At 42.8% G+C, this 15,000-nt stretch overlaps 1 protein-coding gene across 12 annotated transcripts in view; it reads left to right on the forward strand.

The window, feature by feature from the left end:
• The window catches only part of nfia (nuclear factor I/A), a 153,312-nt gene that overhangs the window by 24,783 nt on the left and 113,529 nt on the right, over window positions 1-15,000 (forward strand). For 7 of the 12 annotated variants that reach the window (XM_027005478.3, XM_027005480.3, XM_081708191.1 and 4 more), the window contains exon 2: window positions 11,292-11,820. In XM_027005478.3, coding sequence (XP_026861279.2) covers window positions 11,292-11,820 — 529 coding nt within the window. Of the gene's footprint in view, window positions 1-2,754; window positions 6,342-11,291; window positions 11,821-15,000 lie in introns of those variants that run through there. The other 5 variants (XM_027005484.3, XM_027005481.3, XM_027005486.3 and 2 more) reach the window with 5 other exon arrangements.

The raw sequence follows: 15,000 nt of genomic DNA on the forward strand, positions 1-15,000 counted from the left end.
TGAGAGTTCAACACATAAACCGCATTAGTCTGCGACGTGAGATTGCTCTGCAGAAGATAAACTCTCCTAGTTATCCCTCGATTAACTAATGAGATTGCTGTGCAGGAATACTTCTTGCAATTATCCCTTGGTTAATTAAGTCTAGGAGTAATAAATATCTGTCGGATATAACCGCACATGCCTTGACTCGAGTTTATGCCGCGAGCACTACTTTTACGGACTCCCTCGCCCCATGCACGATTTATTCTTCACACGTGCGTTCTGTGTTTACCTTTAGCACATTTTGGGTGCAGTTTTTTTTAAATGAATGTTTCGCCTGTTCGTGTTTCCTAACATGAAGTTGATCTATGTTTTTAAGCAGAATTTAACTAACGACCGTATTTTGGGGAAGAATGTTTAACCGTGCGCCTTTACAAAATTTTTCTCACACACGTGTTTAAGTATATAAGTGTTAAAATATGATTGATAAAACAGGGTCCAGAGCGCATTCTTAACTAAAACAGAACACACTTTTTTGGAAGGCATCGTTAAGTCGTAAACATTTCCACTGCGTTCGGCAGACTACTCACCTTTTTCCAGCGAAGATGGAGAAAACTCCCCCTAAGTTCATTTGGTCGCGCTGTATGATTGGCTCCTCTGGTACCGTTATTATCCCATTGCGGACAAAACGACTGCGTCTTAAAACCAAATGATAGTCTTAAACTGTTTGGGCAGCGTTATTCCGGTCGTTACCCGTAGACTCTGCAGCCGCTGGCTACGTCTTTGCTACTCTGCCTCTTAAAGCCTTGGCACGGTTGCCTTGGTGTTAAATATCTTTTCGTCGAACTTGGCAGAAATATTTCTATGAGACACACAGACGCAAAGTCCTGGTTTTGTTGCCATCAAGAGGCAAAACAAACAAAGTAGACGAGTTTGAGTTATGTAGATTAGTGAGTTTTAAATCTGAGTTGTTTTAGCCTAGTTAGTTTACGGCAGTCCATTATGGTGCGTAATTATACTTTGTTTTTAAAACAGCTTTTCCCTATAGCCCCATAACATAAGACTTTAGCGATAGATGGGTACTAAATATTATTTATATTTATATAATATTAAAGCGACAAAATACTGTAGTAGTAGTAGTAGTAGTAGTAGTAGTATATATGATTTTATTTATTATAATAATAACCTGTAACCACATCACATCGTACATCAATAATTTACTTGCATTTATTTATTTATTTTTACATTTTAATTTAACAGTTAATGATTTTTATGGCAGAGGTCTCGTGTCGCTAGTGCGTTATTTCTAGTTACTGTCATTTTCGACAGTCATTTAGGAGATTGTCACGGTCATATTTTTGTTCAGTGTGAACAGACTTGTGTATACGTCCACAGGCCTGGACTCTGAGGAGAACGGATAATGGACCTGCGATCATTTTAAATTCGTTTCGTGTCCAACAGACTGCTTGTGGTTGATGTTTCCTTTGATTGTCTGCACTGGCATGTAGTGATTTCCGAGGGACAATTCGCCATCTGACCCTGACTGGCGCTGTTCAGCCGACCAGTGCTGAAATGCATCGTGATGAATACAGAAACTTCAATTTAATAAAATATAAATATTAGGATATAGACGGTATAGCTTTAGTTTGGCTAGGGAAAGCTGCGGTGTCCGTAACAGAACCGACATGAATGCTAATCTGATGTTGTTTTATAAAAGCCTACTAAGGAGGCCTGCACACCGTTGGTTTAGAGGAGGCCCGACATCATTAGCATTAAACAGTGAAATATGTTGTATTCATATACATAATGCTTTTGAGGGGTTCTGGTTTCGATAGATTGAACTGCATTGATTGATGAATAATTTGCATATATCGATATTTACAAATGTATTCAGTACTGATTTTTCGACCACTAAACATTAATATAGCCTAAAGTCTTTCAAGAATCCCACAGGCCTATTAGAGAAAGCTTATTTTACATAGTATGCTAAACAAATTCAATCCAACTCGAGTCCATCTATAGATTGACGTTAATATTCTTTTGTGGCGATGACTGCCTAAGCTTTGAAACACACTGTGTTCAGGTAGTCCACATGAGGAGTTATTACTCAAGCTCTATGAGAAACCGTCTCCAAACTTATATGATACATAATATCCAGAAATATTTATTCTACTATCCTAATTGTATTTTTTTAGATGTGGTATTGTGGTTTTTAAAGGCTGTTAAGCCTGACTGACACCTAAAGTCACCTTTGTTATTATAATTTCACTAAATGTGTCAGGCGTATGCTGTTCTTTATAGATCCTTTAGCCCGTGAAGAATGATCACTAAATTCCTATTGACAGTAGTCCTTTACGAACCCTGAGGCTATTAAACCGATATCTATACGTGCCTAACTGAATATTCCAGACTCCGTAGTCTTTTCTATTCGTTTAATCTGAGTATTGTCAGTGCTTATTTGAAAAGAATTTGTTGTGTTCATTTTTGCTGACCCTCTAAAAACTTTATCTAGTCCACACGTTGCAGTGCCGCGAGGAATGATAAAATGGATGTCAAATGACAATTGCATTCAACATGTATATTTTTCCATAGTCATCTGAGGGTATTGCAGTATTCATCGATTTTTTTTTTTTTTTTTATCGACGAGCGTGGCTAAAAGGTTTACACTCCGTCGGTGATGAGGTATTGTGGCGGAGCCGTTTCTTTTGCCGTCCTGCGGCACACCGGCGGTCGACGTGTTGAAAATGATTTCTGCGCGGGAGCAGAGGGTAGACCGGGATGTGATGCGTACGGAACTCCAGTCGGGATTTTCCTGCAGGACTCCGAGCCGAGAGGTGGAGGGAGAAGTGGCTGGCAGGAGTCGTCCTAGCGCTGCATAACTACTATGCAAATTGCAGCGATCGCGGAAATAAACAAAGGGACTCGCTGAATCGATCGCAACTTCTGAACCAAGTCTTAACCACGCCGAAGGCAGAGTACGTCTCACAAATGGGCCGGCTCTGTCAGCCTTGGATCGCTCTCAAATCTCCAGGAGTGAAGAAAAATGCATGTTTTGACTCTCGGGAACGACAAGAACAGCAGTGTTTTGACATGTTTCCCCTCTAATTTTTTTTTTCCATCACTGCAATTTTTTATGGTTGTTTAAAATGTACCATATAGCCTAACATCCGCAGCAAGTTTCAGCAGACTGCTTATAACTCCAATGGCAGCCGAAAACGAAGCATTTCGCATCACCACTTGAAAGTTTCTAATTTACACGTGGTAATGGTACGTGAAACAAATGAACATTAACACTGTATCGTGCAATTTTAATATACTGTTTTATTTTCAAAGTGGCAGTCTATGAAAAGGAACGATCATAGGAGTTTGCTGCATGGACAGCTACACGAAAGCATCGTCTTTACTATGCTTACAACATCTGAAGATAAACTCAACGATCATATTTTCCAAAGACAAATCCTCCGTCAAAACGACGCTGACATCACATCTCCATGGCCCCGTTAGTCGCAGGTTTATGCATACAGAGCTGCAAGCGTGCACACCGGCAGACACGCGCGCGCGCGCCGGCGCGAGCTGCTGCGGAGCGTGTGCCCGGGCTTTGCTTATGACGTGAAGCTCAGCCAATAGCATCACTCACAGCTTCGAATTCCGGAATGTCGTCCAATCACAGCGAATCTTTAGTTAGCGCATGGAAAACCCAGCAAGGGCGAACATGCACCTGCAGCAAGTTAGAGTGACTTGAGTACCGTCTTTTAATTCAGGCTCCTACGTGTCATGCATTCGCAGCCAGATTCACATTTAACCCACTAATATGATCTTAGCTAATTAATGTTATAATAATTCTATTTTATAGACGCCTGAAGTTTGTGTAGGGTCAATCCAGTAGGTTTCACGTATGCTGACACTGTCAAAATGTTTTACTGGTTACTTGTATTTTGTTAACGCACCGAGGTCTCACTTGCTATGACATACCCTAATGTGGAGCTTGCTTGAACGCAGGTTTTTCCTTGTGCAGTGATACGAAAACGGACTGGACGGTGGTGTTATGACCAATTGCTAGGGGGCGCACAATTGACTTGTACCGGAAAGGAGTTGATCATTGAGAAATCGGGGAATAACGCCAAATTCTACGCCTGAATTTACGGGATAAAGATCAATGCTGTTTCTTTATGCCGATTGTCAACACACAAACGTGCATGTGGTGGTCTTAAGCAAAAGCATTTGTACTGCTTATCGTTGAATAAACATCACAACACACGTCACTTTTGAACCTGTTGTTAAGTTATTAGGCAGGGATTTAATGAAACAGTTAATAGACATTTCAACGGTTTTATGAAGAAATGTAGGATTGCGATCCTGAGCACCTAATAGTATCTAATATACTCTAATATACGCTATGGGACCAATCCCAGGAATCTGTTCCTGGTTGAATAGTTTGGCAACCTTTTATAAGTACTTTATGTAAGATCCATGAAATGTTCCCCAGAGCTCCAGTAATATTTAAGAGAGCTGATATCGGAGGCGAGTGGTAACCGAATTCCAGTACACCATCAGTCAATTGCGAATTCCTGAGTAAATCATGCGGGCCATACACAACGTTTGCTTAATAATAAGCCTATTCGTTTAGGCCTGTGCCCCTGTCCTTTATAATTATGCAGCGTAGGCTTTGTTTCAGTAGGATACTTTTTGCTCATCGTTACTCTTCATTCAGACAGACAGGATGTAACCATAATGACTATGTTATGTTTGCCTACAGTCCGAGCGATGGAATAAAAGTGCTGCAAAACTCTGGCAATTACAGGCGACTGTGATGAAGTTGATACTGACATTGGCCATATGACTGCATTTGCACGGGACTCGTGCACGCGTTAAAGAGGATTCGGTTGCAGTCTGAATAGTTTTTGGTGCGAGAAGTCGCGGTTTATTCCCTGCCCTGTGGCACCGGTCTTCAAATCCTATCTGATCTCTCTCGTCCGTTCGTCTCTCCCGTACATCTTCGCGTGTTAAATATCGCACGGGGAGCGTTTCTGTTTAAAGGCTTATTTAACTCGCGTGCCTCTCCTTAAAAGCCGCCATTCTAATATGTTATAAAACCCGAAACTGCCCTAGTGCACCATTATTCATAAGCGCGTGTAAGCTGCGAAAACATAGGGTGGAAATCGCCGTTCCGACACGCCATGCAAATTAATCGCGTCGCAGCGTTTTAATTGTATTAGACAACTTATCAGAATAATAATTTTATTGTTTTTAAATGCGTACTCGGCACGGTGTAGCCCATAAAACCATATCTAAAGTAACCTAACGCCTGGCTTGTCCCGCATGTGCCGCTAGAGGAGACGCGGATACTGAGGGCGCTATGCGGAGTGAAGAAGCGGAGAGTTTGTCCTCCGGGCACTGTGGAGAAAAGTGAAGTGCAGCTCGCTGGGAATCAGCGGACGCGATCGCACTTCGTCCTTGCTCGCTCTCGGATGGACTTCAATCCTGCGCTTGACTTTTTTTTTTTTTTTTCCTCTCTCTCTCTCTCTCTCAGGTTGAAATTAGCGACGCGAGATCAGGTGCCGGCATTTGCAACAGGCAACTGTCTGGGTTTCAAGGATATTATTAAATCCGTCAAGCATGCCGAACCCTCGTTGTTCGTAAATCCGCCTCAGTTTGCTCCGCGGTGAAGCCGCACCACATGTCTGCAGTGGTTTGGGTTGATGCAAACCTTCGACACGGCTCTACAAGAAGTGGGATTCAAACGGGAGTTTTTTAAAGAATCCGCATGACTTTTTATATGACAATCTTTCCTATGCACACGAGGGCAAGATAAAACTATTGCTCCTTTCGGCGAATTCTCAGTTTCCCCCTGGGTTTTTCTAAATGTCTGTGTATTTTTCCATCTCTTCCTCAGCCACGGGACGTTTCTGCAGTTGATTATGTCTTTGGTTAAAGTTGTGATCGCTCCGGCGGAGGGACTGTTGTACGGCTGTAACGTGCAGTAGATGTTTCGCGGGAGTGGAAGCCGTGTAACTCGAGGCGGGGTTAAAGTTCAGCTCTATGGAGCGCTGAAGCGTCGGCTGCACTTCGCAGAGTTGGAAATGTGAAAGCAAGAAGCAGGCTTTATTTTCTCTCTCTCTCTCTCCTCTCCTCTCTCTGTCTCTTTTTTTTTTTCCTTTTCATACACACGGACATCGCAGTCACTCGAGCACGGACGCACATACATACACACCCACACATTCACATACACATACACACACTCACACACATCAACACATACATAAACACGCCGATTCGTTACAGTTATCCAAACACACACAAACAACCTCACAAATTCAAGCTAAAAATCTCCAGATATGTATTCTCCGCTATGCCTGACACAGGTAAGTGCCAGTTGTGGTTTCTGCTTAAGTCTGTTTGTTGCGTTTGTGCGTTTTCCCTATGCCGGGGCGGGCCAGCACCTCGCAGGGCGAACACTGCTTAAGTAACTTTGTGTGCCCAGCATTCATCTGACAGAGCGAACCACCACATGGCGGATGGCGCCCACCTCACACCCTGTCGCCACGCTCGAATATTCCTCAGCGTTTGTATTTTTCCTTAACGTTATTCTCCGGATTTAAAAAAAAAAAAGGTCTTTGTTGTTTAGCTTAACGGAAGAGTAAAAATATTTAGCGGTAAAGGTGTGGACGGTCTCACCTACGTAAACTTTTCTCCGCAAGATTACACTGCAGTTTTATCGAGTGCTCTCGAAACGGGTCTAAACAGTCATCGCGCTTCGCGGTTGTTACTTTGTATTGACCGCTTCCTTCGGCGTGTTATAGTGACTCATCTGTATTCTATAAACTCCACAATATTGTATCAATATTTCATGAGTCGGGTTGTTTAATATGCTTTAAGAAGTCTTTGAGGTCTTTCCGATGCATCGTTTCAGTTTTGTGGTCAAACATCGATACACCTGGAGTCATCATCTTCTGCTTGCTGCCACAGCAGCCTTCCTCCTGACATGGGCAGCACTAAACACAATAAACGCATGCTTCTCCCCTCATTACTTTTCATCGCCCAACTATTTTCATTTGAGATGCCCTCAAGTCTGAGAAAAAGCCTTCACTTTTTTGTCTTTTGCCCGGACACTTTTAAAGGCAGTGAGCGAGGTGGAATACACACGTCCCCCCGTCTGTCTCGCATTTGATATTTTTTTAGTCAGCGAGGGAAATTTAGGTTGCTGATCTTTGGACTTTTGCTGCCCGGTTTGGGTCATAGTTTCAAAACCTGCATGGTCATTTCTGCAGTGACAGAAGCGTAAGCCGTCAGTTGTAATTGCATGCACTAACCTATATGGTAGATTTTAAAATCTGGAAACTTGTTAACGTTAATCTGGTATGGTAACGTTTGTGAAGAAGTCTGAAATCTGATGTATGTAACTTGTGCACAACATGGGAATGTGAGGTGAGGTGAGGTGACAGGAAGGTTTAATTGTGATAAAACGTCCAGACTGAAAATGATGCCATGCTGAGGAGATATTCAACATTTAAGTCGATGTATTTTCTTACCTACAGGATGATAAGAATAATGGTCCTTTTCAAAAGATTTTCCGTCCAGCCTATTTTATGTGACGTTTCATATGTTAGTTATCCTCTTCTTTAAAAAAAACTAACGCTTTTTTTCTTTTGAAAAGTGTAGATTCACTCAGTTTTTGTCATTTCTTTTTATTACATGTGTAAATTGGTCTCTAATAGTAGAACTTTTTAGGTAAACTAGTCTCCAACACAAATTTTATTGTCAGTATATTTTCAAATATTTTCCCTCTAATTTGTAACAGATTTCTAACTTTGATTAGCTTAACATGTTAATTGTTTTCCATATGTCTAACCTATTGATTTATTGAAATTATTAATACAATAACATTCAAACTTTTGAGAACAGTAATATATGTAATTTTTTTAATCTCTTTCTGACATGTCAATTTATGCTTAAATGTCTGTTTGTAATTCCATGTTGCAACAACAATATTTTTACATTAGAAGATGTCCAAGACCTAAACAAGGGGATATAGAGAGACGTTTTTTTGTGTTATGGTGAATTTCTTAGTAACACGTATAATGGAAGACAGTTTACCATGCTTAAAAATTGATTTGAGGTTTAAAGACAGCATTAAAATGGTTGTGCTCAAACAACACATTATTGCATCGATTAGGTGCTCAGAGGAGCAGAGAATATCCTTAAAGCATTGTCGATCCCATTCCTGAAGACATCATGTCTAAATGTGTCTTCTTTTTTTTTTTATAGTTATATGTTAGTTAGCATCACAAATTCATGACTGATATCTTACATTCTGAATTTTGGAAAATAAATAATTGAATAACAGATTAGTGAAAACACTGTTTTTCTGCCCACAAGTTTGTTTTTTTCTTCCTTGGCTCAAAAAAAAAACAACAACCCCAAAACACTGAGAAATTCAGAGTTATTTATCAGTTCATTTATGATTTAGAGCATATATGTTTATTTTGTCAGATTATCTTTTTGATTGAAGAACCTGTGTGCTCACAGGTGAATTTCAGCTGGTACTTAATGACTTTAAGTCCTTTATCTGTCTGGGCCACAAGGCACTATTGTTCAGTACGGAGGGCCTGTGTTACGCTGGTCCAATCAGTACAGTTCACTTCAGGAGTCGGGGGTGGGAGGCTGTGGGGTGGCCCCGACGTACCCACTGCAGCTTATGTTATTGGCTTCGGGTGTGCAGTGTGTGAGAGCGCATGAGGAGTGGTGCCATAGTGGGGTTCTCTGGCGACAGCACCGCTAGCTGAACCCCATTTACTTGCGCAGGGAGATGTGCAACAAAAGGAGAAAGCGAGCTCGGTCTGCTCCCTCGTAGTCAGATCTCTGTGATGCAGTGTTGCAAGTGAGGTTTGCTGCAGGGAAGAATGACCATTATTTGTGTTTTAAATGACAGTTTTTAGTGAGTTATAGCGAGAGGCCTGTTATTTTGAGACAATGCAGCTGTCACTAAGGTTCACAGGAAGAGGCACAACTAGATTTTCAACTTGTTTAAGCGAGAGACAGTTTCTGCAAATTGGACACCGTTTATTTTACTTTTAGAAAATGTGGAATGTGTATGCATGCATACTTAACCAAAAATGCACATACACACTCACAGAGAACACACAGACATTTTTGGAATTATTACTGGAAAATATATATAAATTCCCCTTTGAGCACAGTATTATATAAAATTTGGACTGCAATATTTTTAGAGTCGGTGAAGATAGATAAGAAATTTCAGGCTTTGGATTTACTCCAGAATTGAACAGTACAAGTTCCTGTGTCTCAGAGACTTTGGAAACATGAAGGATATATTAGATATTAACATGTTTATTATTTACTTTGATTCATTTGTAGCAATCCTTCACAGTAGGAGTGTGCGATGCTTGTTTGGAAGAGTGTATATTTCACACATATGCACAAACACATACACACTACTGTATGCGCTGACACAAATGTATCCTGTCATATCTAAATCATATACATCCTCTGAGTTGAAATTAATAAGATATTAATAAGATAGACACCACATTATGGAATAACATGTAAAACTCTATAATTTGATATATAGCTTTATTAAAATCAGAATGTACACTGTGCATTGTCAGTATGTACTGGAATAAACACAATACATCAATTAATAAAAAATGTAGAATTTAAACTTTGTTACACTATAGCAGTGAAGGTTTTAGCAGATTTATAGACTTTGCATATTTAAGTCTATTTTAGGAATCTGGCAACATTTATAAAGTTGACCTAAGCAGTTGCTGTTTTGATAAATAAATAAAATTAATAAACAGTTGTATAGCAAAAGATTTGTGTGTTCTGCCATTCCAGTGGGCTGGCGATATCCAGACAGGCTTAGTGTCTCTGTCCGTTTGGCTTATCCAGTGTGGAATGCTCACTTTGCTCCGTCAGGAAAGGCGTGCAGGGCCAGTGTGCTGGTCTGGGCCACGGAGCAGGACCTCAGGCACTTGTGGAAGCCTTCGTTCACCCACTGGCACACTGCCATTATTCTCTGTATTTCGGCGAAATCCCAAATTATTTAATATATGGCTCACTTATTAATTATTGCATAGATATTAGGACTTGGACTCTGGTCTTTGGATTTGCAAAGCTTTAAGCAGATATAGGTTTTTATGCAGATATATGTATTTGTGCAGATATAGGTCACCAAAGAGAAAGCCATAGGGAACATAGTATCATTCAGTCAGGCAGCGTATATATATTACAGGAGCCCCTGTTGTAAATTTACTTTAGTGGATGATGATGTGGGGCCCTTCTGGTTAAAGTAACATTGCGGTTGGCGGATATAACCAGTAACTGTGTTTAGTAGCGGCAGTAGCCTGAAGAGCGAGCGACATTTAGCGTCGTGATAACTGAGCTGTATTGGAAGCTTTTCTGATTGTGGGATAGTAATTAGCATAAACCAAAGCAGTAAAATAATTAGTTTGTGACATATCATAGAAAAAAAATGAGAGATAAGAAATGCAGGTTGTGTTTTTTGAAATTTTGCAGCTTGAATGGCTTTTCTGCCAGATGGTGTAATAGTGGCAGGTGTAACCTGAACCCAGTGGATTTTTCCACACTTTCTCCATGTATGCAGTCCTGCCTGAAACATGCCATGCTTCTCTCTGATATGAAATCAAATATTATCAATACTGCTTTGGAAGTTGCCATGTGTCTATATGTCTGTGCGTATGTATAAGTCTTAACACTGAACAGTTAAAAATAGCTGGTCTGATTTCTCTTCTCGGTTGTTTCTTTTTCTTGGATCCTGGTAGACCCCTACAGACCTGCATTCTTGCCAGAGAGCCAAGATACGGCCTAGGCGGGCCTCACACACACACACACACACACACACACACACACACACACACACATTCACACGTATGCACACGGCCCTCGGATCATAACCCACTCTTACTAAGGGCTTCCCTGCTTTGGAAGCTCATGAAAATTACATCCAAAAATATGCATTTATGTTGTTGCATAACCCTATAATTAAACACATAATTGCTAGGATATTATTATATGCCTATGTGGATGGCCAGTAAATTGTTACATATGTTCATACAATTGCGAGAAAATGACATTCTGTAATTACGAAGATTCCTGCATGACCTATTATGTATTTTGCAGGTGTTCGAGTAGTCCTCCGTGTTCGCACATCTTGGTCCCGTGTGCTGCGTTGTGATGATGTTGCTGCTAAGTTTGTCTATAAGTTTTGGCCATGTGACGTTTGCGCTTTCGCGTGCTCCATCCTTACGCTCTTCCGCCTCTCTGCCTTCCAGGACGAGTTCCACCCGTTCATCGAGGCGCTGCTCCCGCATGTGCGAGCGTTCGCCTACACCTGGTTCAACCTGCAGGCCCGCAAGAGGAAGTACTTCAAGAAGCACGAGAAGCGCATGTCCAAGGACGAGGAGCGTGCCGTGAAGGATGAACTGCTGGGCGAGAAGCCCGAGGTCAAGCAGAAGTGGGCGTCGCGCCTGCTGGCCAAGCTGCGCAAGGACATCCGGCCCGAGTTCCGCGAGGACTTTGTGCTCACCGTGACGGGGAAGAAGGCGCCGTGCTGCGTGCTTTCCAACCCCGACCAGAAGGGCAAGATGAGGAGGATCGACTGCCTCCGGCAGGCGGACAAGGTGTGGCGTCTGGACCTGGTCATGGTGATTTTATTCAAAGGTATCCCCCTCGAAAGTACTGACGGCGAGCGGCTGGTTAAATCGCCGCAGTGCTCGAACCCAGGGCTGTGCGTGCAGCCCCATCACATAGGAGTTTCCGTAAAGGAGCTGGACCTGTACCTGGCCTATTTTGTACACGCAGGTAAGTCCTCTTGCTTTTCTCTCCACTAATTCCCTTGGTATGTCATGGCCGAAAAACACTAACAATACCATGGCGTTCCTATGTGGGTCGCATTGTTTAGAGCAGATATATGACACCATAAGAATGAAGAGCAGCAGGTGCCATCCCGGGCCCTTTACGTCAGCTTTAAAAGACCCCCTACATTAACACCGGCATGCGCGCTGTGAAACATGTTCCGAGATGACAGGCCTCTACCAGTGTCTTGTGTTTCCGATTCCTCTCATACCCCCGTCAGTTCATCGGTGTAAAACAGGCGTTTGGGAAAGGCAGGACAGATGGCTTCCATCCCTCTTTCATGCCACTGATTCGTGCATATTGGCCCAGATTTTCCTAACTCTGGCATCGACGCGATCCGGAAACACGCACGTTATCCGTGTCAGGTTTGCCAGGGTACACAGTTCTCGCATTATAAAGTCAAGTACCACATGCTGGCACCAGGAAGTTCAGAAGACAGCAACAAAAGGGATTAGCTTCACGCAAAATGTGTCTTACTGCCACTTCATTACTTGTGATTGTTGTTGTGCTTCTTATAATATCCCAATTATAATATGAAATTTATAAAAAATACAAATCCCTATTTGTTTTTGCATTATTCAAAACCTGCGCATTTTTCTAGTAATGTAATATGACAGTATGGAATCGGCTGTCTAGCACAAAATATGGACTAAGTCCAGCTAAGCTGACTTGTGCCATTCTGGTTTAGCCTGTACACGAGGCCCTCAAACAGAGAAGTCCAGAGCAAATATCTGATGGAGATGCTAATTGGCACAACACAGCAGGGGATCTGTCTCGCACCAACAGCAGCACAAACACAGGCTTTCTCTCGGAAGCAAGGAGCCGCTTTTGTTTCGCCGGGCAGACCGAGCACCTTAATTACTTTCATTTGCTCCCGCTCGCAAATTGTCGCTCTGAAGCCTAAGTGAGTTGGCAGTGTATGCCCATTTTACTGGTGACAGAAACTCATCTCTCCCCCCGTGTTTATATATGGGCCAAACTCCAACTCTGCTGGGGTATTGACAAAAGTGTAAAAATTTGGTTCGACTCTTGGTCAAAGCTGGCAAAACAAAACCGTAAACACCCCCCCTTTTAAACCTGGGCATGGAAGTGGCACTTGGGACGTGGCTACATACGGACTGTGCTCTGGTGACCGCAGGTTGCTGTAGGGGTGCATGGCAATCACTGACTCAGTCGGAGTCTTGGAGGGATGTCTTTTTGTTCTTAGTGTCAGAATCCACGTGAGCAGCTCGGTCCAGCCCAAGCCTCAGTTTTGCGGTTGTTGAAGTCCACTCAGACATCTTCTGCTCCTGAACATCCTACTTGCTGGAGTCCTGAGTTCCTTTTTGTGGATGTGACGGCGAATAAAACGCGTCAGCAAGAGAACAAGAGTGCTGTAGAGAGTGGAACTTGCTACTTCTAATGGTCTGCTACTCTCTCTCTCTCTCTCTCACACACACACTCTCTCTCTCTCTCTCTCACACACACACTCTCTCTCTCTCTCTCTCTGACACACACACTCTCTCTCTCTCTCTCTCACACACACACTCTCTCTCTCTCTCTCTCTCTGACACACACTCTCTCTCTCTCTCTCTCTCTCTCACACACACACTCTCTCTCTCTCTCTCTGACACACACACTCTCTCTCTCTCTCTCTGACACACACACTCTCTCTCTCTCTCTCTGACACACACACTCTCTCTCTCTCTCTCTCTCTCTCTCACACTCTCTCTCTCTCTTTATCTCCCCCTCTTCTCTGCACTCCTCCTCCCATCTCGAGCCTCATAGAGGCCGGTCAGGTTTCCTCCTCTGTCTTATTTAGAGCAGTGGTGCATAGCTGAAGCTGCTGTGATTAAAAGCCATCTGAAGGCAGGCTGACCTCATACTCAGATGGCCAAAGGCAGGGGGGTTAAGGGCACATGGAGGCTGTAATTAAATTTATCCTCAACCATTGCCTTTGCACTTTGCTCTGCTGCATTCTTACCACAATCATATTGATCTGCTTATCAACAGCACTGGATTTTTTTATTTTTTTTGCAATATGTTCTGTTTTATTCATGTGTGTGTGTGTGTGTGTGTGTGTGTGTGTGTGTGTGTGTGTATATATATATATATATATGTCAGTTTCCAATTTCTTTAACACATGCGTATGGTTGCGTCTCTTCAGTTAAGTCATTGTTTAGACACACACCCAGTGTGACCAGCATGGGACGTGCCACTGATCAGGAGGAAGTGGAACCCACACCCCCACCCTCCCACTGGGCCTCGCTCAGCACCGCCTGCCCTGGCTCTTTCACCACTGGCAGACGCCACGCTCACAGGAGCACTCCACACGTGGGAAAGGTCGTGGCTTAAGATGTTAGGGTCATGACCCTATTTTTAAGGCATTTGACCTCTTAGATAAACAGCCACTCTCATTAGCGGCCAGTCAAGTGCAGAGTGGTGCTTTGGTTCCCGCTTGCCCTTTGACCCCTAGTTAAAACAGGTGGTTTTGTTTGGGTGCTGGAATGGAGAGAGGGGTGGTTTGACTCTTCCGAAAGGCAGGCTGATATAACTATGGACATGTGGACTTATGCTACATCCTCGTTAATGAGGAGAAGACAAGGCTGCTCAAGTCTCAGTTTGAACATATTGTTTCCTCGTTGTTAGAACACTGATAAAATTGATAAACCTGCTGCTGTGTGCAGCCAAAATCCCTAGAAAAAATACTATATTGGCCAGCTAAGTTTGTTAGGAAATAACAAATGAACAAAAGACAAAGTAATAATAATTTAACACAAAGAATTTGAAATCTTCTCAGTGGTGAGTGGGAAGTTTACTTGTTTATTGAACTGTATTTTCATTTGATTCGTGACAGCACAATGGAAGGATACTGCTGGTTTAGAAAGATAACATGCACCAGCCTGAGCTTATGTGTAGAGGTGATAGATATTTATACTGCTCTTACCTTATCTGACCTGGGGCTTGGTGCTGATGAAGAGCTTTTGTGTGCGGAAGGTCTGCAGGGACTCTGAAGATCTTGGCACGGTGGGCCATTCCAGCCGCGCTCACGTCGGCGACGCGTTCCTCAAGGCGCTGTGGGTGCAGGCTCTGTCCCAGCCTGACGTCCTGCTCCGCTTCGTTGGAATGGGCTGGGTGTGGGTTAAG

The sequence above is a fragment of the Electrophorus electricus genome, chromosome 26 (genome assembly GCF_041902795.1).
Source record: "Electrophorus electricus isolate QZ-2024a chromosome 26, ASM4190279v1, whole genome shotgun sequence".
NCBI lineage: Eukaryota > Metazoa > Chordata > Actinopteri > Gymnotiformes > Gymnotidae > Electrophorus > Electrophorus electricus.